The sequence below is a fragment of the Loxodonta africana genome, chromosome 6, assembly GCF_030014295.1.
Source record: "Loxodonta africana isolate mLoxAfr1 chromosome 6, mLoxAfr1.hap2, whole genome shotgun sequence".
NCBI lineage: Eukaryota > Metazoa > Chordata > Mammalia > Proboscidea > Elephantidae > Loxodonta > Loxodonta africana.
Window position 1 is genome coordinate 12,041,199 of NC_087347.1, and position 26,031 is coordinate 12,067,229.

The following is a 26,031-nucleotide window of genomic DNA, read 5'->3' on the forward strand; positions in this document are numbered from 1 at the left end:
AGGGGATACTGAGTGGTTTAAAATCAGGAAAGGCATGCATCAGGGTTGTATCCTTTCATCCTACTTATTCAATCTGTATGCTGAACAAATAACCCAAGATGCTGAACTATCTGAAGAAGAACGGGGCATCAGGATTGAAGGAAGACTCATTAACAACCTGTGTTATGCAGACGAACAACCTTGCCTGCTGAAAGTGAAGAGGACTTGATGTACTTACTGATGAAGATCAAAGAACACAGCCTTTAGTGTGGATTACACCTCAACATAAAGAAAACAAAAGTCCTCACAACTGGACCAATAAGCAACATCATGATAAATGGAGAAAAGTTTGAAGTTGTTAAAGATTTCATTTTACTTGGATCCATAATCAGCACTCATGGAAGCAGCAGTCAAGAAATCAAAAGAAGCATCGCATTGGGTAAGGCTGCTGCAAAAGACCTTTTTAAAGTGTTGAAAAGCAAAGATGTCACCTTAAAGACTAAGGTGCACCTGACCCAAGCCACGATGTTTTCAATCACTTCATATGCACGCAAAAGCAGGGTGATAAGGAAGATGGAAAAAGAATTGATGCCCTTGAATTATGGTGTTGGTGAAGAACACTGAACATACCATGGACTGCCAGAAGAATGAACAAATCTCTCTTGGAAGAAATACAGCCAGAATGCTCCTTAGAAGCAAGGGCGGCAAGACTATGTCACATACTTTGGACAAGTTATCAGGAGGGATCAGTTCTTGGAGAAGGATGTCATGCTTGGTAGAGTGTCAATGAAAAAGAGGAAGACCCTCAATGAGACGGATTGACACAGTAGCTGCAAGAACAGGGTCAAACACAGCAACAATTGTGAGGATGGGGCAAGATCAGGCAGTGTTTTGTTCTGTTGTACACGAGGTCGCTGTGAGTTGGAAGTGACTTGAGGGCATCTAATAATAACATTGGAGCTCTGGTGGCACAGTGGTTAAGAGTTCGGCTGCTAACTAAAAGGTCACCAGCTGGAAATCCTATGGGGCAGTTCTACTCTGTCCTGTAGGGTTGCCATGAGTCGAAACCGACTCTACGGCACATGACAACATGAATAGATCTAAGCCTGCTATCTGCTCTTTCCAGCAAATCAAAAGCCACACAAGTCCAAAGCTCTTATAGTTACTATTTATCCCTTACTTCTTAAATGGAAGACAATTGTACCAGCTACTTATCCCCTTCACCTGTCCAGTTTACTACAGGTCAAATCCTTGGCAACTGTACTGTTACCGCACCCCAAGGACCATCAACACTCTCCCATCTGGCTAGAGAGTGTGATTGATTCTATTCCAGAAGCCCATTCTAAGAGTGTGCTTTCTAGGATCATTTCGGCTACCAACTTTCTTTGGCTGGGTTCCCTAGAAGCAGAGAGTTCAAAGAAGTGAAGCAGAGAGTGCGATGAAGTATCTTAAGCAAGTGATTTATTAGAAGAGTTCTCTCAGATGGGGCGTGAGGGAAGTATGATAGGTGGGGGGAAAAGCTAAGCAGGAATCTGGCTGCATCTGGAGATAGCACCAGGCTGATTTCACAGGGTGCACAAGAGCACGGATCACACCACATCATTGGTTCCACCATGAAGCAAGGGGGCATAACCTCCAGGAGAAGCTGATTCCACTTGGCCCAGGGCAATTGTGGGAGGGGCAGCGTTAGCGGCCAACACTCAGCAGCAGTGGATGGGAAGGCCTGCCCAGAAAAGGGCATTTGGCCAGGACACCTCCATTATTCATTACACCAGTGAACTCTTCTCATTTGTTTTCTGAATAGCAAACACTTCCTTGAAATTCTTCTCAAATTCGGCCTCCAGCCTCAATCCCATTTGGCCAAAGTCCTTGTACTAAAAAGAATAAAAAGACGAAAATAATGACACTCATTGTTAGGGTCCTTAGACACCCTCCAGTTCGGAACGATCAGGACCCTCGTGTTAAATACCCTCAGTGTTAACTGAGAGTTACGTTAGGTAAAACTCAAACGCTCATCAGGCTGAAAGTAACTTCTGTTCCCTGAGGGTATGAGTAGTTCCTATTAACTAGACTGCTTGAGGCGTATTGTTTACTTATTTTTGTGAGAACTATAAAAACACAGTGTTCGTTTTAACAATTCAGGCAGTACGGAAGTGTCTAAAGTAAAATCTATGGCCTCTATCATTTTCCCATGGTCACGTCCATCCCTCAGATGAGCCCTGTAGCTACAGGGACCATCACTGGGATATTCACATGTAACAGAATCTGGTCTTTGAGAGCTCTGAGAAGTCCGATGCAGTGTATTTGGAGGGAGAGAAGTGCTCTATGACTTTAACCCGCAATTCTCCTGTCCTTAGTTGCAGGAGCAGGACATCCTCTACTGGCCCCTCTGGGATCCAGCCACCTCTGAAGAGCAGAAGGAACTCTCAGAGGCCTGGGCTTCTGGGTGCAGTGAAACCAGCTGGCTCACTGTCACTTTGCCACAATGAGCTTAGGTCTTGACCTGAAAAAGCCGTTCGCTTCCGGAATCCTTGCTTATGCAGGTTTGCTACAGCCTGAGGAAATCTGTGAAGTTTCCCAGGTGCCAGTAAAAGGGGGCAGAGTGGCTCTATACAAAGGAAAGGAAGTGGTAGCAGGGAAAGCCCCCCACCTTGTAGGATGCTCTGTGGTTCTGAAAGATGAGGCGCATGTCCTGCACGAACCCCTCCACTCGGTGGTAACCCTTCTCATTCAGCCGCTTCTTGATTTTGTTCAACCACATGGGCTCCTTTAGGACCTGAGGATCCTCTCTGTTCTGGGGACAAAAATGCCAAAGGTAGCACTGTTAGCATAGTTCAGTGTCTACCTTCTATGGATTCCCATCAAGTCCAATTAAATATAACACGGTAAAGATACTGGCAGTTTGTGCTCTCAGTCCCACAGGATTCAGCTCATAAATTCCACCGATGACAATTTCTAGGCCACATAAGTGCATAGCAGCCAGTAATCATGGCTTGTTGTTGTTATTACTCACATAGTAATAATACGGAATGTTGGCAAAAAAGGAGCTCTCTGAACAGCAATAGACCTTCAAGAGGAGGAACTCACATTTCTGCAAAAGAAGAAGGCTGTGAATGAAAAGCAGCTTGGAAGAATGAGCCCGACCCATGCCCAGACAGAGCCCATGACTCAAACCAGTCATCCAGAAGGTTCCTGAGCATGTACGGCTTTTGCAAACAGACATGTAATGGCTTGAAGACAAGGCTTGTGGTTAAAACCATGTGATGGAGACATGGCTGGGACGAGCACGCTCCCTCCGGGTGCTGTACTCCTGATGCTTTGTGTGGTTGTGCTTCTCACGTGTAAAGGGAAAGGAGAAGGCTTGGGGCTTGCAGTTGACTCACCAACTGTACCTCAGGCAACATCTCCCTCTCCAGGATCTCAGATTCCTGTTGACACTGCTGGCTTCCCAAAAAATCCTTCATCCTGCAGAAGATGCAGCTCCACGGGGTCCTGGGAGGTCAGGCATAAAATGAGCAGGGGTAAGGCCCTGGAGACAGTCACCGTTCCCATGGGTGGCAAGGCCCTGGAGACAGTCACCGTTCCCATGGGTGGCAAGGCCCTGGAGACAGTCACTGCTCCCATGGCCGCCACTGGTGTCAGTGGTGGGCTGACATCTCTTAGAGTATCTTAGACCCCCATGTGGGGCCTCATACCAATGGCCCTCTACTTTGGTGGGAGTGCCGGTGGCGTCAGCCCGCAGAGGGTAGTGTCACGGTGAGTGATGATCTCTTCTTTCCCTGTCTAAGCTGGTGGGAGCACAGGGATCCCTGCCTGCCAGGCCTGAGTATCAGAAAGGGGGTGTTAACTCCTGGAGGACTCGCGCCTTCATCAACCTAATGGGACCAGGGTGAAATACAGGCACTGGGTGATGTTTCCTGAATTTTCTGAATAAGCACAGAACACAAACAACTGGCCTTTTCAGTTCCCAATTCTTTTGGACAGGAGTCCATGCTGCAAAATGTCCAGGAAAGAAGTTACAGGACGTAGACAAAGGGGCCCAGTCACTGTCTTCAGAGTCACAGAGGAGGTGTCTTTGATACACCAGAGAGCTCTAAGTTCTCGCGCCAGCCCCATTAAGCAGCTCTAGATCACACTTCTGGATCCCAATCCCCTAGGATCCTGCTCCTTCCCCATCTAGACACAAGCAAGAACTCTGCAGGGTGAGTGTTCACAGCAGGAGGAGTGGTCCCTAACAAGAGGGGAGGGAACAGGGATTGTGTCTCACTAACCTCTGAACTTCCACAGGTGGGATGTGACACTCCTCGTGAAAGGATCTTGAACAAGTGTCACAGCAGAACAACTTTCCCCTTTTCCGGCACACCTCACAGTCATCCGAGTTTCCCGGCTGGAATGGGAAATAATGCCACATCACTGGGATTGGCAAAGCCTCAAAGGCCCACACAGTGGCATTCTAGAATACCTTGCCTTTGCGTGTATAGCATGGGCACTTAAGCGCGTCTCCCTGAGATATTAAGGAACAACATTGAGTGGAGATGCCAGAGAAGACATTCCGGTCTGCAGTGAAGTTGAGGAGGAGGGGGCTGTGTGTCAGACCAGAAAAGATCTCCTTATAAAACCAGAGATCCTAACACGGAATGACAAGCAGCAACATAAGACGACAATTACATAGGGCTCTGAATAATGTTATTTATCCTGCAGATAAAACAATGTCCTGAAATAACCTGTTACATCCATTTGCCTATAGCACAATGACTAAACTGACTCATGGAAGGGTGATTTACCGAGAATTTAACATGATAGATTAAACTTCTCAGAAAGCATTACATTCTGTTTGTTATATTGAAACTAACAGAGTTTATAGATCAACTATAAAGAGAGCGAGACAGAGACACTGTGTGTTCATGCCAAAGAACTGGCCAGCGACCATGCATGTGGGTGCAAGGGAATCCCCCGTGGTTTTGTGCATGATAATTAACATGTGAATCAGCAAATATCTGAGTGACACGTGTGCAGGTACTGCTTTCCTGGTTCCACCTTCTCAGATCGAGACAGCTTAAGAACAACTGGTGGGTAGCTCTAATCCCAGGCAGAAACATGTCTATGTCACAGGTTGTTGGAGAAGTTCCCACCTCTTGTGAAGATCTTGGGAGCCCAATATGAGATAAGCAGTGGGTGGAAGGAAACTGCACAGTTGAGGAGCAGGAGGTGGCAGGGATGACAGTGTCCACCATTCTCTGCCACAGACCATTCTTCTCTAAACACATCTGGTCCTATGCCATCACTCCCTGGGTTTATTCTATCAGCTTTGCTGCTGTATCTCCTTCCTTTCTAGGTCCTCCTCCCCCATACAAACTTAAAGGACAAAATTCCTCAGACTTCTGTCCACAGACCTTATCTCCCCCCAGATGATCAGAGTCGCTCTCACAGCTCCAGTTACATCTTTATGTCCACAGCTTCCAGAGGTTCAGCCTCTCTTCTGCACTCATGCACTTCCCTATGTCCACCCAACATTACCTCTTGGACTCTTGAAGCACACCTCCAACTTATTCTGTGAAAATTGAATGTGTCCCTCTGTTGGTTAGGGAGTTAGTACTTACATAAGGGTCAACTAAGTCATTGCTGTGAGGCTCCAGTCTTTTCTGTTGAAAAGAGAGAAAGGTTGAGTGACACCATTGAGTGTGATTAGTTGCATTCATCATTTATTTGAACAGCCATCTCTTCAAGAGATTCAAGCCAGTCTATCCTTTATTCCATATTTGTTTTTATAAACCTATGTATCTACTACCTGTTGCCCTCAAGTCAATTCCAACCCATAGCGACCCTATAGGACAGAGTAGAATTGTGCCATAGGGTTTCCAAGGAGCAGCTCGTGGATTCAGACTGCCGATCTCTTGGTTAGCAGCTGAGCTCTTAACCACTGCACCATCAGAGCTCCATGTAAGTACTAGGCGAGCAAACAGTGCCAAAGTACCACAGTTTAGCCCAATGCAAGTTCCATCCCCTGCTCTATATGGTCTCATACTATCACAGGATGAACTGTCTACTAGACTGGGGTAATGTGAATGTGAGGAAGCTTTTGCAGCATCAGACTTCATTTAAAGTTAGAAAACAGTAACATTAATGAAAAAATCTGGGCTCAAGATGATCCTATCACCTTATCTTGGAATGCTTTTAGGGATCCCACAATCGTGCTTGCTTTTCCAACTCTGACACCCTTATGACATTTGCTTTTATTGCTAAAACACATCCATGATGTTTATTTTGATGGCTTATCATCATCTCCATCTCAAATGGTTTAACATCCAAAGAAGACTAGGCCTTATATGTAACACAGTTCAAAGTTACAACTCGGAAGGCCCATATCAAAAAAAAAAAAAAAAAAAAGGAGCTTAATAATTGCCAAATTGAGAAATCATAAAATAAATTTTTTACATGTGAAATCAGTTATATGATGAGAACTTGTAGAAAGTTAGGTAATAATCACCTTTTTTCGCGTGTGAAATGCTCTTGGAGAATCAGGTAGAAATCCTTCCTGATCAAAAAAGATCCCAGTATGTAGTTAGTCTTTGTTTCCACTTTGTGAGTCTGGCATTTCCAATCTCTTCCCAAATATTTCTACCTGGATGTCCCACTGGCAGCTCAAACTTGAGGTGTCTAAAAGAGAAACCATCTCCTCTCCTCCCTGGTACTCTACTAGACTTCAACTGATGGCAGCGGGAAAATCATCTTTAGAACATTTTTCCTTTCCCTTATGCTTCATTCCCAAGCCCTGAAATGCTTTCCTTCAGGATCTCTTTTATACCCATCACCTTTCCATTCCCATCAGTGCCACTCTGGCTTCAGTCTTTATACCAGGCCTATTTCAAGTGACACACACTTTTGCACGACTATTGGGTGTCAGATACTATGATCATCCTTGAGCCCACAAAAGTGGCCAATCCCTTGATGAGCCTAGAGAGAAAAATGGATGTATAACAATAAAACAGTGTTAGAAGATCTCTGATAGTAGGCTCAGGAAGCCCTGGAAAGGGATAACCTGGGCCAGGTCAGTCAGGGAGTTTTCAGAGAGAGTGACATTGTAGGCTAAGTATAGATTTTGTTGGCAGAAAGACATGAAGTCATTTCAAGACTCCATTGCTGTCTAAAGTAATGTTTTAAATACGTCATTTCTCTCCCTAGAAGACTTCACTGGTTCTCCACTGTCTAGATTATGAGTTTAAACTCATAACTCCACTGATAGGTTATGTACAATAAGGCATGATCTATCTACCTAAGCCCACAGAGTCCAACCTTGGCTCTGGTTTTCATGCTGTCAACTCTTCTTTCTTTCAGTGCATAAAGTTGTCTGCATGCACCCAAGTCAGAACGACCTTCCCTCCTCTGAACTTCTGTATCTTTTCCTGAGGGGCCTCTCTTACAACACTGCTGTGCTGGACTGTACTATGGTTATGAATGTTGGGCCCCTCTGTCCCAAATGAGAGGAGAAACTCAGGAAATGAAGGCATTAGCTATAACGCAACAAATATTTGGTGAGTAAACAGTGACCTTGTTATTAGGATGCAACAAGGTGGGGCACAACCCCTGCCCCTTGTCACTGGAATACCTTCATCAGCCACCGTAGGGGCCGTCCTCCACAGCGCACACTCAGCTTCCAATTCTTTGATCTTGTATAACCTCCTTGGATTTCAAATTCCCTAGGGGTGAGCCAGTTCCCATCCTCATGCTGTATACACTTTTCCGAGGCTCCTGTAAGACCAGGGTAAGTTGATCCTGAGATCTTTGTCCCCAGAGCTGACTGGAGCTCCCAACACAATGGATCTGGAGTCAACCAATTTGGGCTCAAGATCTATAGCAGGAGGATCTGTCCTCCCCTATTAGACTTACAGGCACCCAACCCTATCCTGAAATTCCCCTCGAAGCAGATTCCTGCTGTGTCTGCACATTTCTTTGATTTTCATGCTTGGAAAAGGTGAAAATTACTACCAAAACCAACCTTTTAAAAGTATTTCAAAATCATTTATGAAGAAAGGCTAGGTGATTCCAAAGGATGAGAGGATTTCAATTTGCTGTTGACTCCCGGGCACAGAGAACAGGCCAGAGTCTCCAGCTGGCCCTGGGGCCTAATGGGAAGGCAGAATCCAGAATTGGCTATCAGGTTATGTGACTGAGATCTTAGGAGGGTGCCCTTAAGCTCAGAATGTTACCACAGAAACATCTGTATCCTCTACTACATTACTTTTCATCCAGTTTGATGACATTATTGAGCAGAGACTTTCCTATCCATGATTTCATGGATAAAAAGGTATTGCTGCTGAGTCGATGCTGACTCATATTGACCCTGTAAGACAGAGTAGAACTTTGCCATAGGTTTTCCAAGGCTGTAATCTTTATGGAAGCTCACTGCCACATCTTTGTCCTGTGGAGTGCCTGGTGGGCTTGAACCACTGACCTTTTGGATAGCAGTTGAGCGCTTAATCACTGTGCTACCAGGGCTCCTTGATTTCATGGGTAGCCAATACAAAATAATTATGAAATATTATCCAGCAGAAAAGCTAACATATGTAAAAGATAGTCATATGCTCAACATCATTAGTCATTAGAGAAGTGCAGATCAAAACTGCAATAAGATACCACTTCACATCCACTAGGACAGTCATAGTCACAAAGATAAACAATAACAAATGTTGGTGAGGATGTGGAGAAACTAGAACCCTCTTTCAACTGCCAGGGGGAATGCAAAGTGGTGCAGCCACTCTGGAAAACAGTGTGGCAGTTCCTCAAAAAAAAATTAAACATACAGTTATCATATAATCCAGCAATTCCACTCCTAGGTATGTACCCAAGAAAATGAAAACATACATTCCACAAAAACTTGTACATGTACATTCATTGTAGCATTATTCATACTAGCCAAAAAGTGGTAACAACCCAATTGTCCTTCAACTGATGAAAGGATAAACAAATGTGGTATTATCCATACAATGGAATATTATTTGGTAAGAAAAAGGAATGGAATACTGATTCATGCTATATAACATGGATGAACCTTGAAACCATCATGCTAAGTGAAAGAAGCTAAGTCACAAAAGATCACATATTGTGTGATTCCATTTATATCAAACGTCCAGAACAGGCAAATCTAGAGCAGAAAACAGATTAGTTGTTGCTTCAGGCTGGCAGGTAGGGTGGGGTGGGGTGGGAATGGGGATGGACTGCTAATGAGCATTGGGTTTCTTTTAGGAGAGACAAAAATGTTCTGAAAGTAGCTTGTAATGACAGTTGTACAGCACTGTGAGAATATGAAAAGCTAATGAATTGTATACTTTAAGTGGGAAAATTATAGGGTATGTAAATTATCTCAATAAAGCTGTTTTAAAAAAAAGATGTATAGAAATTGGAACCCTCATCCATTGCTGGTAGGACAGTAAAATGGCACAACCACTGTGAAAACCGGTTTGGAGCGTCCTCAAAAAGTTAAACATAAAACTATCATTCAACCCAGCAGTTCACTCCTAGGTACACACCCAAAAGAACTGAATCCAAGAATACAAACAGATACATGTACACCAATATTTACTGCAGTACTATTCACAATAGCCAAAAGGTAGAAACAACCCAAATGCCTTTCAAGAGATGAATGGGTAGACAAAATGTGATACATACAACCAATGGAATATTACTCTGCCGTGAAGAGAAATGAAATCCTGATACATGCTACAACATAGATGAACCTTGAAAACATTATGCTGAGTCACAAAAGGACAAATATTCTATGATCCCATTTATATGAAATGTATGTTGTTGTTAGGTTCCGTCGAGTTGGTTCCGACTCATGGCAACGCTATAGGACAGAGTAGAACTGCCCCACGGAGTTTCCAAGGAGTGATTGGTAGATTTGAACTGCCAACCTTTTGGTTAGCAGCTTTAGTTTTTAACCACTGCACCACCAGGGCTCCATGAAATATACAGAACAGGCAAATGCACCGAGACCAAAGTCTCTTAGCGGGTACTAGGGGTGGGAAAGAGGGGGAAAGAGGGAATCATTGCTTGGGGGGCATCGAGCTTCCGTTAAGGCTGACGGAAGAATTTAGAATTGGATAGTGCTGATGATTGTACAACATGGTGAACATAATTAATGTCACCATTAAGGTGACATTTTGCAACAGAATGAACCATTGTACGCACCTCGAATTTTTAATATAATAGGCTTTTTGGGGGTTGGTTCGTAACTACAGATTGTACCTAAGTCAGACTTTCATAACCTGGAGACTACCTGTATATATTCACTGCAATTAAAAAAAAAAAAAAAAGACAGTCATAGGGGAAACGTTTCTATTAATGTCCAGAGAGCCATATTAAGGAAGAGAGGTCTGAGCTAAAGTCCACTACAATAAATATTTTTAGCAAAGCTTTAGAATTTTCAAACATTTCCCATCAGGATGCACAACTTGCATATCTACACCAGGAGGCAAGCTTTTAGTCATTATGCTTCCTTTTCTAGATGAGGAATTTCAGGCTTAGAGAGGTCCCTTTCTCTATCCAGAAAGAAACAGTCATTCTTGGAATGGCCACGGCTGAGACTCAGAGTTCCTTGTTCTAAATCCTGTGATCTCACTACATAAAGCACCAGAGGAGCCGGAGGTTATAAAGGTGGACGTCGAGGGCCTCTTCCCTTTTATGTCTGATTCAAAGTAAAATAGGTGACATTTTCCATCTATGGATTGAAGTTCCTGCACTTTTCTTGGATTCTCTGGGGATCCCCACGGATACTTCCATGTGGGAGTGAGGACCTAATAGGTAGGATTTTTTTAAGTGTGAAAATGTCTTCTTAGGGATCCCTTTCTCCTTTTCTGAAACCAAACTTGGGCCCCAATTCCTTTAACTCTGTGAAGTTCACATGGGTAATTTCTTTAGTACTGTGACTCCTTCAGATAAAAAAATAGGAACTGCAAATTACAGAAGACCACGAAACCCACCTTGTTCCAATTTCTTCTTATATAATGTCCCCTTCACCTTGCCACAGGTCACAGGAATTAGAGGGGAGTGAAAATCCACAGTTTCATCTATGTGCTTTCTTGAACCTAAAAAAGGAGATTTCTTCATTCTGTTTCATTTTACAATTATACACATCTCTGTCCTCTCCTGTTGAGGCCATTCCTATAAAGACATAGTGATCCTTACGAATCTAGGTTCCACCAATGTCTAGTTTCACAGTCTTTCTTCATGGTGGCATTTCTGATACACAACTACATAATGTCTTCCCACTTCCGCCTCTCAAATCTCACATAGAACAGAATGCTTTTGCCAAGATATCAGCTTCCGTAAAACTCTTAACTCCCAATCTCTTTGGCCCCATTGATTCTTACACAATGATGAAACACAGCTGCTGTCAGTGTTCTGAAGGAAGCGCTCCAGCTAGACTCTCCTACTGCAGGAAGATAGCTAGAGACAATATCAGAGGCTGTTCTTATACCTCTCCATTTGAGCACTGACTAGACTCCTCGTTTGAGCAGGAAAACGATCGGGCAATGGAGATGGTGTCTAGTACCTACCTTCTCTTTTTGTTCTCCACTTTGCTTTATTTCCTTCTCCTTCACCTCCACTTTGTCTATGGCTGAAAAAGTGCTCAGGGAGCTCTAGAATACTCATCAAATTGCATAGGGAGGGAGGTACTTGGAATATATGGGACCTGATTTCAGTGACAGAAGTGAGGGTAATAGGTCTCACTCCAGGAGGACAAGCAGCTGCTCCCTGCCTTTTCAGCCAAAGTTGTAGAGGCTGGGCTTTCTCATCCTGATGTTGGAGGAAGAGCTGTCCATGGTTCTGAGACCAGTTTTGAGCTAGACAGAATATTAGAACTGGGATTGGCAGAGAAGTGCACTTGGTTGAGGAAACGGACTCAAAAGAAGTCAAGTGACGGGTCCAAGCCCACCCAGTCAAAGAGGAAGTTTTAGGACATAAACCTGACTATTACTTTGGGCCACCCTTGGCGTGCAACCTGATGTTCTCTGTGTAGCAGGAGGAGGGACAGCTAAATAAACCTTTACATGGCAATGGACTATTTCCTGCCTCAAAAGGTATCAGCTCAGTGGAGGCAGCCCTGCTGTGGTCCCTGGACACGGATCTGGCTGCAGATCCATCAACAAGTTACGTGCCTGTAGTACTATCATCTTTCTCTTCGAGACACATTGCGAAAATTGACTAAATTTGATACATTTCTCAGCAGTTAGTACAGCTACATAAAGCAATTAAGGAAATGGTAAAATCAGAGTAAAGCACAGGAATTTATATGTCTAGTTATTGAAAGTGTGTTCATCTTTTCTTCTTTACCTCTTGGTCGGCCTCTTTTCACTGGGGCTTTATTTCTCTGAGTTAAATGTTTCCTAGGTCTGCCTCTCTTTCTCCCTGAGAAAACAGGAAAATATAACCATAGTCACAAATAAGCATTACAAATAATAGTGTTTTTCAAAAATTCCGTTTAAATATAACTTTCCAAGAGCCTGCCTAATAAAGAAAGAAAAATATATAACCCATAGCCTTTAAGCTACCAAGATGTTGACAGCTAACCTTAGGTTCATCCTATAGTTCATTTTTCATATCTTCACAAAACTCTACAAGAAAAAAGTGAACAGTCGAAATCAGAATTTCCCTTATATCCCAAACAGCAACGTGGTAGGTGTTTAATATATGCCAAATACTTGTAAACCTGTTAACTTATTTAATCTTTTCAGCAAACATATGAGATAGGGATAATGATCACCCTTATTCCAGAAACTCAAGCAGTCAGAGAAAAACAACAAAATTAAGTGAAGGCCTTGCAGGTTTCCTTTAGTAGAGAGAAAAAAATGAGTGCTGTCTGCATTAATTTCCATGTGTCTGTCACTTTGTCATACTGTGGGGGCTTGTGTGTTGCTGTGATACTGGAAGCTATGCCACTGGTATTCAAATACCAGCAGTGTCACCCATGGAGGACAGGTTTCAGCTGAGCTTCCAGACTAAGATGGACTAGGAAGAACGACCTGGCAGTCTACTTCTGAAAAAAAATTGGCCAGTGAAAGCCTTATAAACAGTCGCAGAACATTGTCTGATATAGTTCCAGAAGATGAGCCCCTCAGATTGGAAGGCACTTAAAAGACGACTGGGGAAGAGCTGCCTCCTCAAAGTTGAGTCAACCTTAATGACGTGGATGGAGTCAAGCTTTCAGGACCTTCATTTGCTGATGTGGCATGACTCACAATGAGAAGGAACAGCTGCAAACATCCATTAATAATAGGAAAGTGGAATGTAAGAAGTGTGAATATAGGAAAATTGGAAGTCATCAAAAATGAAATGGAATGAATAAATATCGATATCCTAGGCATTAGTGAGCCGAAATGGACTGGTATTGGCCATTCTGAATAAGACAATCATATGGTCTACTATGCTGGGAATGACAAATTGAAGAGGAATGGCGTTGCATTCACTGTCAAAAAGAACATTTCAGGATCTACCCTGAAGTACAACCCTGTCAGTGATAGGATAATATCTATAGGCTTGCAAGGAAGACCGGTTAATACGACTATTCAAACTTATGTACCAACCGCAAAGGCCAAAGTGGAAGAAATTGAAGATTTTTACCAACTTCTGCAGTCTGAAATTGATCACACATGCAATCAAGATGCACTGAAAATTACTGATGATTTTGGAATGCAGAAGTTGGAAACAAAGAAGAAGAATCTGTCATTGGAAAATATGGCCTTGGTGATAGAAATGATTCTGGAGACTGCATGTCTGAATTTTGTAAGACCAACAACTTCTTCATTGCAAATACTTTTTTCACCAACATAAATGGTGACTATAAATGTGGATCTTGCTGGATGGAATATACAAGAATCTCGCTGGATGGGATACACAAGAATCAATTGACTACATTTGCGGAAAGAGACAATGGAAAAGCTCTAAATCATCAATCAGAACAAGGCCAGGGGCCAACTGTAGAACAGCCATCAATCGTTCATATGTAAGTTCAAGCTGAAACTGAAGAAAATTAGAACAAGTCCACGAGAGCCAAAGTACAACCTTGAGTATATCCCACCCGAATTCAGAGACCATTTCAAGAGTAGATTTGATGCATTGAATACTAATGACCAAAGACCAGACAAGTTGTGGAATGACATCAAGGACATCATACATAAAGAAAGCAATAGGTCATTAAAAAGACAGGAAAGAAAGAAAAGACCAAAATGGATGTCAGAAGAGACTCTAAAACTTGCTCTTGAACATACAGTAGCTAAAGCGAAAGGAAAAAATCATGATGTAAAAGAACTGAACAAAAGATTTCAAATGGCGGCTAAAGAAGACAAAGTAAAGTATTATAATGACATGTGAAAAGGCCTAGAGTTAGAAAACCAAAGGGGAAGAACACCCTTGGCATTTCTCAAGCTGAAAGAGCTGAAGAAAAAATTCAAGCCTCAAGTTTGCGATACTGAAGTGTTCTATGGACAAAATACTGAACAACGCAGGAAGTGTTAAAAGAAGATGGAAGGAATACAGAGTTAGTGTACCAAAAAGAACTGGTAGATGTTCAGTCATTGCAGGAAGTAGCATATGATCAAGAACGAATGGTAATGAAGGGAGAAGTCCAAGCTGCACTGAAAAAAACATTGGCAAAAAACAAGGTTCCAGGAATTGACAGACTATCAATTGGGATGTTTCAACAAATGGATGCAGTGCTGGTAGTGCTCACTCATCTATGCCAAGAAATGTGGAAGACAGGTACCTGGCCAACTGACTGGAACACATCCATATTTATGCCTATTCCCAAGAAAGGTAATCCAACTGAATGGTGAAATTATCAAACAATATCATTAATATCGCACACAAGTAACATTTTGCTGAAGATCATTCCAAAGCAGTTGCAGCAGTACATCAACAGAGAACTTCCAGAAATCCAAGAAGGATTCTCAAGAGGGTGTGGAAAGAGGGATATCATTGCTGATGTCAGATGGATCCTGGCTGAAAGCAGAGAATACCAGAAAGATGTTTACCTGTGTTTTATTGACTATGCAAAGGCACTTCACTGTGTGGATCATAACAAATTATGGATAACGTTGCGAAGAATGGGAATTCCATAACACTTAATTTTTCTCACGAGGAACCTGTACATAGATCGAGGGGCAGTCGTCCAAACAGAACAAGAGGATACTGTGTGGTTTAAAGTCAGGAAAGTTGTGCATCAGGGTTGTATCCTTTCATCATGCTTATTCAATCTGTATGTTGAGCAAACAATCCAATAAATTGGACTACGTGAAGAAGAACACAGCGTCAGGATTGGAGAAAGACTCATTAGCAACCTGTGTTATGCAGACAACACTACCTTGCTTGCTGAAAGCAAAGAGGACTTGAAGCACTTACTGATGGAGATCAAAGACCACAGCCTTGAGCATGGATTACACCTCAACATAAAGAAAACAAAAATCCTCACAACTGGACCAATAAGCAACATCATGATAAATGGAGAAAAGATTGAAGTTGTCAAGGATTTTATTTTACTTGGATCTACAACCAACACCCACAGAAGCAGCAGTCAAGACATCAAAAGACGCGTTATACTGGGCAAATCTGCTGCAAAAGACCTTTAAAGTGTTAAAAAGCAAAGATGTCACTTTAAGGACTAAAGTGCACCTGACTCAGGCTATGGTATTTTCAATCGCCTCATATGCATGTGAAAGCTGGACAATGAATAAGGAAGACGAAGAATTGTTGCCTTTGAATTATGGTGCTGGCAAAGAATAACAACAGGCTCAAGCCTAGCAACAATTGTGAGGATGCCACAGGACTGGGCAGTGTTTTGTTTGTTGTGCACAGGATTGCTATGAGTTGGAACCGATTCAATGGCACCTAACAACAACGACAACAACTGTGCATTAACGGTGGGCTTCACAGGTGATACCCGCCTACTTACACCCCTTGCCATGAAGATATCTTGTACATTTTTACTGAAAGTGATGGTAAATGTGACCAAGGGCTTTGTCCATTGAGTTTGGACACGGAAATTAGAATCTAAGAAATTATCCAGATGAAGCCTGACCAAGAGGAATGGCAGAAATCGAGCCCTCTAAAACCTTAGTTCAAATTAGTAATGAAAGAATTGACTTGGTAGATGTTACAGCAGAAAATGTTCTTCCATTTGCAAGTTACCTGGCTGTGTACTTGCATCTCAATGTTTACTCTCATTCAAATGTGTTTAATTTTCTAAAGGAGGAGGACAAAATTAATTGTCCTTCTTTCCGGTGTTTAATACTCACCATTCCAATGACTACTGTTTGGTGGTGCTGGTTGGGGTTGTGTAGGCCCCACAAGGAAATATTTTCCACAGTAAACCAAAACCAAACCCACTGCTGTTGAGTTGATTCCGACTCATAGCAACCCTGCAGTACGGAGTAGAACTGCCCCATAGGGTTTCCAATGACCTTTCAGCTAGTGGATTTGAACTGCCGACCTTTTGGTTAGCAGCCAAGTTCTTAACCACTGTGCCACCAGGGCTGCTTTTCCACATTACTCAGGCCTAAATGCTGTAAGATATGAGCAGATTATGACCATATTAGGCCAGCAAAGTAAAAAGGATCTTTACTTCACTCAAACCCAACACAGTCCTATTGCTTGTTAACATAATCACTTTCTAGGCTTTAGATTAAACAGTTACTGAGAGGTTTTTCACCTCTCCAAGACCAGAATGGCCCCATGGGACAAAAATTGATAACTAAAAAGATCTTACCTAAGATAAAACGAGTTTCAGCCTTGCAATTTGACATTCAGTTAACATTTAAGCAAGATAACAGGAACTCAAAGAAGAAGTGTAGGAAAAACTGATTAACTTGTGTAAGAAAGTAGGAGACATAGATATCAACAGTCAAGGGCTAAGACAAACTACTACAAATGTGGAAATGTGGTCCTCAAGAGAGAGATTAATGTTTTTGCCTCCTCTCACTTTCTCCCACTGGAAGGTGGGGCCGCCAGACAACTGAAGGTCCAAACAGGTGTGGCTCTCTGAGGTGCTCTCCTCACCTTCCTACTCAACCAAGATGCCAAAGGGATAAGCGGTCATGGAAGGTTAGGCCATCTATAGCTCCCTCTCTCTCTCATTCCCCTCTCTACTTCTGAAAGGTCCATGCCCACAGCCAATGAGAAAACATCCAGACATCTTTACTGTTGCTCTTTTTCCTCCTATATTCCAACTAGGCTCTTTGGTGGTGGAGCTGATGAAAGCATTTCATGGAAAAAAGAGGTGGAAATGGTGCTTCTTCCATTTCCACAGGGCACCATGTCATTTCAAAGTTATGCTTTTCAGATAAGACACTTCCAGACCCTTACTTGTCCTCTCTCTTCCATCTGCTCAACCCTGGTTGGGCCCAAACCATCAGCTATTGAGTGAGGGTTGAGCAAAAGGGGATAAGAGAAGAAAGTGATCATGCCCCTTCCCCATATTTCCCAGAGCAAGGCTTGCCCAGGCTGAATGAGGCGAGGTACTTTAATTGGGTAAAATACCGAAGTTTTAAGAGTAGATCTGAATGGACATTTAACTACTAAAACGATACTCCTAGTTCTGCTAAAAAGGAACAGAATAGCCATAGAGACTGCCCAAGGTAGAAAATAACTCATCTAAAGGGAAAATTTGAATGCACAGTGAAAGAATAAACTTGGTTTCTTCTTAAATTCAGTCTTTTTTAATAAACCAATTATGAAAACTAGAAGAACTTGCACAAAAAGTACATAAAACTCAGAAGGGGAAAAAAATAGACCATGGGCAAATAGGACTATGAACATTTTACAATGCAACAAACAGGATACAGGTTTGGTTTCTTGATTTCACTGCTCTCAAATATATTAGTAATCTTGACCAGTAAAAAACTAAGGAGGATCAATGTTTCTCAGCTTTACAAAAAATCATATTGTCCTGCAAAGTAAAAGTAAAAGAAAAAAACTTTATCTTACCCCTAATCTTTGCAGAACCTTGAAGATTCACTTTCACCCTTGTTCCTTTCACGACCAAGTGGCCATCCATTTTGCTGTTATCTAGGAATAGGCAAGAGAAAACACAGAATTGGGCAAAACAGCAGTTCACATGTCAGGCCCAAAGTAAGTGAGGGAACACTGTGTTGAGTTGTGAACATTTTTTCATCATATGCTCAGACAAGCAAGAAAGTTAATGGTACCTTATGCAGATGTCCAGAGCATTTTCTTACTTTTAGAAGGGTTCAATTTTAAACCATATAGAGGATTTAACTGTAGTATGGAAAAGGGTCTCTTAGAATTTGTCTGTGTGCACATACTCTTAAGCAAATATGTTATAAGGATAAACTGGAAAAACGTGTTATTTCAAAAATATTCATTCTTAAAAACCACTTTTGCTTTTCTTTCCAAACAAAAATGTACATATTCACCAACAGGGCAGCCATATAAATTGGCAAGAAAATAAGACATATGTTCATGAAAACTAATAATTTCTATCCTTTCACCGTACTTATTCAATCAGTATGCTGAGCAAATACCCCGAGAAGCTGGACTATATGAAGAAGAACGTGGCGTCAGGACTGGAGGAAGACTCATTAACAACCTGCGATACGTGGATGACACAGCCTTCCTTACTGAAAGAGAAGGGGACTTGAAGCACTTACTGATGAAGATCAAAGACTACCGCCTTCAGTATGGATTACATCTTAACATAAAGAAAACAAAAATCCTCACAACTGGACCAATAAGCAATATCACGATAAACAGAGAAAAGATTGAAATTGTTGAAGATTTCATTTTAGTTGGATTCACAATCAACTATCACAGAAGCAGCAGTCAAGAAATCAAAGGATGTATTGCATTGGGCAAATCTGCTGTAAAAGACCTCTATAAAGTGTTAAAAAACAAGATGTCACTTTGAGGGCTAAGGTACGCCTGATCCAAGCCATGGTGTTTTCAATCGCCTCATATGCATGCAAAAGCTGGACGATGAAAAAGGAAGACTGGAGAAGAATTGATGCCTTTGAATTATGGTGTTCTTGAAAAATATTGACTATACCATGGACTTCCAGAAGAACGAACAAATCTGTCTTGCAAGGAGTACAGCCAGAATGCTCATCAGAAGTGAGGATGGTGAGACTTTGTCTCAGGTACTTTGGACATGTTATCAGGGGAAGCACAGACCTCCTTTTCTCATTGTCTCTCACACCTGTGGGCAGGTAAGGGTAGGTACATGGCTATGTGGTGGGAGAGGCAGTGAGTGGGAGTTAGCAGAGCCCTAGGACAGAAGACAAAATGTAGACTTTACCTCCAGGAAGACAAGAAACAAAGACTGAATGAGATGGCTCGTAGCTTACATGATAGTTACTTCTCTACCATGTGGTAGTAAGCTGGGTGTATCTTCTAACCCTGTTATATTATTCATTTGGGGAGGTGGGGGTTCATAGGAAACACAATACAGCAACAAGACGGTGACACAATCAGACAGTGACCAGATACAGACCTCGGTGTGCTCGAGCTCAATTCAGGTTCAGAGCTGCAAGAACCACATCTGAGGTATAAAAGGCTTGTTCTGTCTCTTTTTTATTGAGATGCACATATCTTAAATGTAAAACATCTGTGTAACCTACATTCAGTCAAGACTGGGAACCATCCTAGAAAGTACCCTTGTGCTGATTTTGTCAGTCTCCACCCATTATAGATAATCACTCTTCTGATTTCTATCACCATCAATAACTCCTTCCTTCTGATACTGTACTTGCCTATACTCATACTCACATAAACAGGATCATGCAGTATGTACTCACATGACAGGCTTGTTTTGCCTAACATAATATTTTGAGATTCACCCATGTTATTACATACACCAGTAGTTTAATTCTTTTTATTGCTGAACAGTATTCCACTTCGTGAATATATCACAGCTTGTTTATCTATTCTCCTGTCCATAGACATCTGAGTTGTTTCCAGATTTTAACTATTATGAATAAAACTGCTATAAACATTCTTATACAAATCTTTGTGTGAACACAGTTTCATTTCTCTCCAATACGTATCTAGGAATGGAATTGCTCAGTCTTACGTTAGGTTTAACTTTATAGAAGACTGCTGGTTTTCCAAAGTGGACATATCAGTTTACATTCCTCCCACCAATGGATGGAGTTCCAGTTGCTCCATATTCTTACCAACATGCTGTTGTCAGTCTTCTTCATTTTAGCCATTTTAGTGGGTGAATGATATCTGACTGTGGTTTTAATTTGCTTTTCTGTGATAATTAATGATATCGTTCACTTTGTTTATGTTCTTATTGGTTATCTTATATCTTCTGTAGTCAAGTGTCCAATTCTTTTTCCATTTTTTAAAAATTGGTTTATCTTTTTATTATTCATTTGTAGGAGTTCTTCAGATATTCTGGGTACAGTTCTTCATCAGATATGTGTATTGCAAGCCAGTTTGTGGGCTGCTTTTTTCTCTTCTTAATGGTGTCTTTAGATAAGTAAACATTTCTAATTTTGATTCAGCTCAACTTACTAAGTTTTTCTTTTATGATCCCTGGTTTTTGTTTGATATAATAAATGTTTGCCTAACCCAAGTTTGCAAAGATATCCTCCTATGTTTTCCTCTAGAAGCTTTAGAGTTTTAGCCTTAACTTTTAGATTTGTAAGCCGACCTGAATTATTTTTTGTGGATGGTGTAAAACAGGAGTGGGAATTAATTTTGTCCATATGTTGCTTGGCCTCTTTTTCAATCTTTTTACAACTCATTCTATTTCTCTCCACTTCTTGCGTTTCTACCTCTCTGCACTTCTCGCGTTTCTACCTGGAGTCCTGTTCCATTGCTGCCTCTACCTTAGGAAGGTAATTGTCCATCCTTGACTCTGAGGGCTTCTTTCTCCCTGGCTTCTCCTGTTGCCTCCTATTTCTGTCTCTCTCTCTTCCCCAGTGGTGCTCTCAGGTCTTCCCCCTTTGTCTCTGTGGTTCTTCCCTTCTGGTTCTTTCCCTCTGTGCCTAATTGATCCCTTGTGTCCTATTCACTCTGTCTCTTTGTGGCCTCTCCTTCCCCCCCGCCGCCAACAGAAACCAGATATTCCTTCTAAATAAATAAATATGTCTTTTCATCAGGCACTGGTCCTTTCCTCTGCTCTCATTCATCTGAACTACGAATTTGTGGCATAGGCCTTGCCCCTCCCTGTATTGTTACAGTCATTCACAGTCAGTCACCCAGCAAGTAATGGACTGTCAGTCAGTTTTACCTGCTTGTTCAGATTCTTGAACACATTCAGTTGTTTTTTGAGTTCTTAATGGATCATTTTCGCTACACAATAAATCTTTTTCCCTTATATTCATCTTCTCCTCATCACCGAGATGCTCTGGGATTCCGGCTTGAAGTAGGGTTTCCCCTAGATCAGATGAAATTATAAAGAATTTATTTCTTCCATTCCTTCCACTGACTCCATTCCATTATTGAAACAATAACTGTGATTATTAAAATTTATTCAAAATTTTATATAAATCTGTTACATTAAATATATATAATTTATTAACTATAAATCCCATTCAGAGATACATCTTAATGCCATTCCACAGGGCTGGTTATATTCTTGTGGCTTTTCTTACACTAATCATCTCCAAGGAAAAAGTACTAAGCATTTAATAAATATATAAAATTTATTATAGACTATTTTGTTTAAGGATGGATAACCTTTCTTGGGCTTGAAGATTTTTTCTGTCACTGCTACTGTAGTCTGGGGAGTAACATTCCCTACAGTGTGTGTCTGAGGAGAAAAACCTCAAAATTTAGAGCCGTGATTAAATGCCTTGTCTTTGGAATCAGATAATAATAACTGTAAATGATGATATAAGTTATTTTGTGCCACAAATTATTCTAAGTGCTTTACATAAATTAAATCATTTTATTTTCCCAACAACTTTATAATTATATTTACAGGTGAAGAAACTGAGACACAGAGAAATTAAATAACTTACCCAAGTAAGTAAGAGCTCTGGTAGCGCTGTGGTTAAAGTTCTTGGCTGCTAATTAAAAAGTTGGTGGTTTGAACCCACCAGTTGCTTCATGGGAGAAAGATGTGGCAGTCTGCTTCCATAAAGATTTACAGCCTTGGAAACTCTATGGGGCAATTCCACTCTGTCCTGTAGGGTTGGTAAGAGTCGGAACTGACTCTACAGTAATAGGTTTGGTTTTGGGTTTTAGCCCAAGTTAAGTGAGCAGTAGAGCCAAGCTTTGTACCCAGGCAATGAGGCTTCAGAATCCATGCTCTTAACCGGTATGGATGAGAGGGTTTGAGTCCTAGCTAAGCTAATTTCTAATTGTGAGACCTTGCACAAATCTCTAAATATTCCCACATCTCAGTTTCTTCTACTGAAAAATGGGGATAACAAAACTCTTATCACAGGGTTGTTATGAGCTTTAAATAAGGTGCAACATGTAAAGGGAATGCCTACATTATAGTAACTTAGCAAAAACACATAATTATAAGTGTTAATGTCTTAAGTGTCGTAATTTAATAATTATTAGTAATAATATAATGCAGAGAGGACTGAAAAATCTAGAAACAGGAGTTACTGGTTGCAAAAGTTATAGTTTATATGTGAGCATTAAGAGTTGATCCATACAAGTGGATCCATGTAAAGTCAATGAATGTTACTATCATCGTTAGTGGTATTACATTACTTTTCTTTATTCTTTCTTCCCTTGTCTCTAACTTCCTTTTTCCTCTTATTCTGCAAAGCAATACTCCTTCCACATTCTCTCCTACACATAATTGCTACTCACTCTCTCACATTATAAGTAACTGCATTTCCTTCTGAATGATCCTTCTCTAAACAAAAGTCTTCCACATTTACAATGGTTCCTTCTTCTGACATCCTAAAGGTCTCCTCTTTGGACTTTTCACATAACCCTTACTTCTTTCCAACTCCACTGAATTCCTCACTCAGAATTACTGCAGTCATTTCTTTCCCTTAATTCTGGCTCATGGTCACCTGAAGTTTTCTCTCTTGAGTTCATGTTCCGTCTTCTTGGTTGTCATATCTGCCTAGTATTCTTGGATTCCAAGTCTAGTTAGTTAATTTTAGGAACCCATAAAAACACTACTGCTCTGCCTTCCCTGTCTCCTTCTGCATCCCTTCCCCAAAGTCACAATTTTCACTCAGGAGTTCAGTTCCCTGAATTATGACCTCCTTTCCTTTTCGTGGAAACCCTGGTCATATAGTGGTTAAGTGCTACAGCTGCTAATCAAAAGGTGGGCAGTTCAAATCCACCAGGTGCTCCTTGGAAACTCTATGGGGCAGCTCTACTCTGTCCTATAGGGTTGCTATAAGCTGGAATCAACTTGACGGCAATGGGTTTGGTTTGGTTTTTGGTTTCCTTTTAGTAGATGAGAAAACAAGTTTTTGAAGAAGTCGTAATTACCTTGGTCATGGATGAACTGAGTGCTGGTCATCTCCCAGGTCTCTTCCATATCATTTATTTGGATATCATGAATCACTGAAAAGAAGAAGGAAAGGCAATCAGAGATCTCAGGCAGTACAGGGACTGAATCTCATAATTCCACATCTAAGAGCATCCTTGACTTCTGGTGCTTCAGTGGGGACCCTTTGGCCCTCAAGACACCCTGTGCTTCAGTGGGTCTCACATGGCCCATGAATTCTATAGCTATTCCACATAGAGACTACGTTTTCAAGATTTAAAAAAGGATGGATAGTGGAAAAGTTGTAAATAATGGTTACTTCCCCAAAATGAGAGAACAGTGAAAATCAATTTCAAAATAAATAATATATGTGGAATATGTTTTAAAAACTGTACATACATCTAGGAACAGGGAAGAAACAGAGGGATTTCTTCATGAGAAAGGTTACAATTATGGATAATTCCAAACCAAGCTTTTGCTAGCCCATCGATTCCAACTCATGCCTACACCATGCGTTACGGGGTCCTCTTGGCCTTTAATGGCCTTTCTCCCATGCTGTTGTTGGTTGGGTTAGAACCACCAATCCTTAGGTTAGTAGTTGCGCATCACCTAGACCTTATGAGTAATTACCAAACCAAACCCATTGTAGTCTAATCGATTGGGTCTCATAGTGACCCTAAAGGACAGAGTAGAACTGCCCCAAAGGGTTCCCAGGGCTGTAATCTTTAGGAAGCAGACTGCCACATCTTTTTCCCATGCAGCAACTTGAACCGCTGACCTTTAGCAGCCTAGTGCTTAACCACTGAGCCACCAGGGCTCCTCCATGGATACTTACACCTATGTAAAAAGAGAAAGCCCCCAAAGTGCTTAAGGGTAGAAATGTTAAAAAAAAAAAAAAAAAAAAAAAAAATTTTTTTTTTTTTATTTCGCTTGAATTGGATTAGGAAGGATTATCAGCTCACCAAAAGACATAACAGTGGAAAGGAACTATGACTTCCCTGGGGGTGGGTTTGGTGGAGGTAAATCTAGGAAACAAACAAAGAGCCTTTCCTGAAAGGTACAAACAGGAAGTGAATACCACAGCGGTACCAGTGACCCAGGGAGGCGGTATCAGGTGGCAGTACAGGAAACCAGCCCCAGTACTACCGGTTTCAGAGCTGTATTTCAAGGTGACTCAGCAAACACAGGTGAGAAAGTGAGACTCACAGGACACGAGAAAGAAGAACAGCCAGGAAACCTAGAAAGCCTGGGCAAGAAGGGTACAGTCAGAGCCAAGCCTGTGTGAGGGCCGACCAGGAAGCACACTTCCGACCAGGAAGCACACTTCCTGGGACTCACACCCAGTCAGGGGGCTGAGGCGTACGGGGTGGAGGTGGAGAGGATCTAAGGGAAAAAAGACGTGTGGGTCATAAGTCCAGAGACGTAATGGAGACCCTCTGTGGAGGCGTTGCAATGAGGGTTTTTTCACACCTGAGATAAAGATCCGCTAGGGACTGCAGGAGAGGGCGGACCACAGCTACCCACACCATGACTTCCGGTTACTGACCCACAGCTTCCGGGTAGCAGGATGGTCGAGGCTAGAGAGCGTCAACCAAGGTGGGTCTAGCACCCTCAGCTAAGCTGTAACCTGGTAGCTTGGTGGACTGCTGTGTGGAACACTGCAAGGACTCCTAGTGAAAAGGGACATTGATGCTGCCCTGCTGGTAAGCTGTGTTTCCTGTCCTATGCCCTTCTAAGTAAAGCTGATGCCAGTGTGGCTCTGATTGTCTTGTGAATCAAGCTGCCTAGTTAAGCAGACCTCGTGGGTGTTGGATCATAAGCCATTATTCCATAAGCTTCAAGAAAGCTCATGACGTATTTGTTTTGTTAACTACTTTGTCCCACTGTCCAACAGTGTGTAGCTCAATGAAGAATGAAGAAAACAAACTACCCTTGGATTTCAAAAGTGGTGATAAACCTAATTACCTTTTTTGAAGCTACTAGAAATTTGAATTAAGTCAGGATATTCCTTCATGTTGACCTTGCTGAACATTGCTTCCAGAAGTGACTGATTAAATGTCTTCTCCAGCTCACTGAGAACATTGTACACCACTCTTTGCACGGAAACCGAGTTTCTACAAGACTCTTCAGAATCCTTTAAAAATATTGAATGGAGAAAATATAAATGCCAATAATATAATACAAATTCCAAGTTACAGAAGAGCGTGAGAAAGTAATTTTAGTGTTTTCTAATTTCCCAAAGTTGGTATCTTCTCATGTAAAGCTTTAAGAATTTCTTTAAATATTTACGTGGCTCCTAATATTCAGTCTAAATCTGATTTTCTCACTCTCATTTTCATTAAGGGTAAGAAGGAATAATTTTGAGGAATAAAAGTGGATTCAAAATTAAACGATATGTAGCCCTTTAGGAGCCTGGCCAGGATGTTTTATGATAGACTTACCAGGTGATGAGTGACCATTCGATTGGCTGGGCAGCTCCAACCCTCCCCCCCATATTACTAAGTCAGGAAGGGCTTCAGGAAGCCAGGTGCCAGGTGCCAGGTGGCCAGTCTTCTCTACTGTGAACTTGGCCACAGGAAAAGCATCATTAATAAGATGAAGAGAAGGCTTCCTCCTCTGTATCTCCA

The 26,031-nt window shown here is 41.7% G+C and overlaps 1 protein-coding gene across 2 annotated transcripts in view; it reads right to left on the bottom strand.

Annotated features, from left to right (window-relative positions):
• Nucleotides 1-1,378: 1,378 nt before the first annotated feature.
• The window catches only part of SP140L (SP140 nuclear body protein like), a 32,096-nt gene continuing 7,443 nt past the window's right edge, over nt 1,379-26,031 (bottom strand). Inside the window, exons 3-16 of one of the 2 annotated variants that reach the window (XM_023557782.2) lie at nt 25,370-25,538; nt 23,407-23,481; nt 21,227-21,373; nt 17,956-18,036; nt 12,313-12,387; nt 10,959-11,063; nt 7,586-7,728; nt 6,467-6,514; nt 5,580-5,621; nt 4,251-4,366; nt 3,363-3,471; nt 2,993-3,070; nt 2,630-2,773; nt 1,379-1,853 (exon numbers count right to left, since the gene is read on the bottom strand). In XM_023557782.2, the coding sequence (XP_023413550.2) occupies nt 1,746-1,853; nt 2,630-2,773; nt 2,993-3,070; nt 3,363-3,471; nt 4,251-4,366; nt 5,580-5,621; nt 6,467-6,514; nt 7,586-7,728; nt 10,959-11,063; nt 12,313-12,387; nt 17,956-18,036; nt 21,227-21,373; nt 23,407-23,481; nt 25,370-25,538 (1,440 nt within the window). In that variant the 3' untranslated portion in view covers nt 1,379-1,745. The remainder of the gene's footprint in view (nt 1,854-2,629; nt 2,774-2,992; nt 3,071-3,362; nt 3,472-4,250; nt 4,367-5,579; nt 5,622-6,466; nt 6,515-7,585; nt 7,729-10,958; nt 11,064-12,312; nt 12,388-17,955; nt 18,037-21,226; nt 21,374-23,406; nt 23,482-25,369; nt 25,539-26,031) is intronic. The other variant, XM_023557784.2, reaches the window with a different exon arrangement.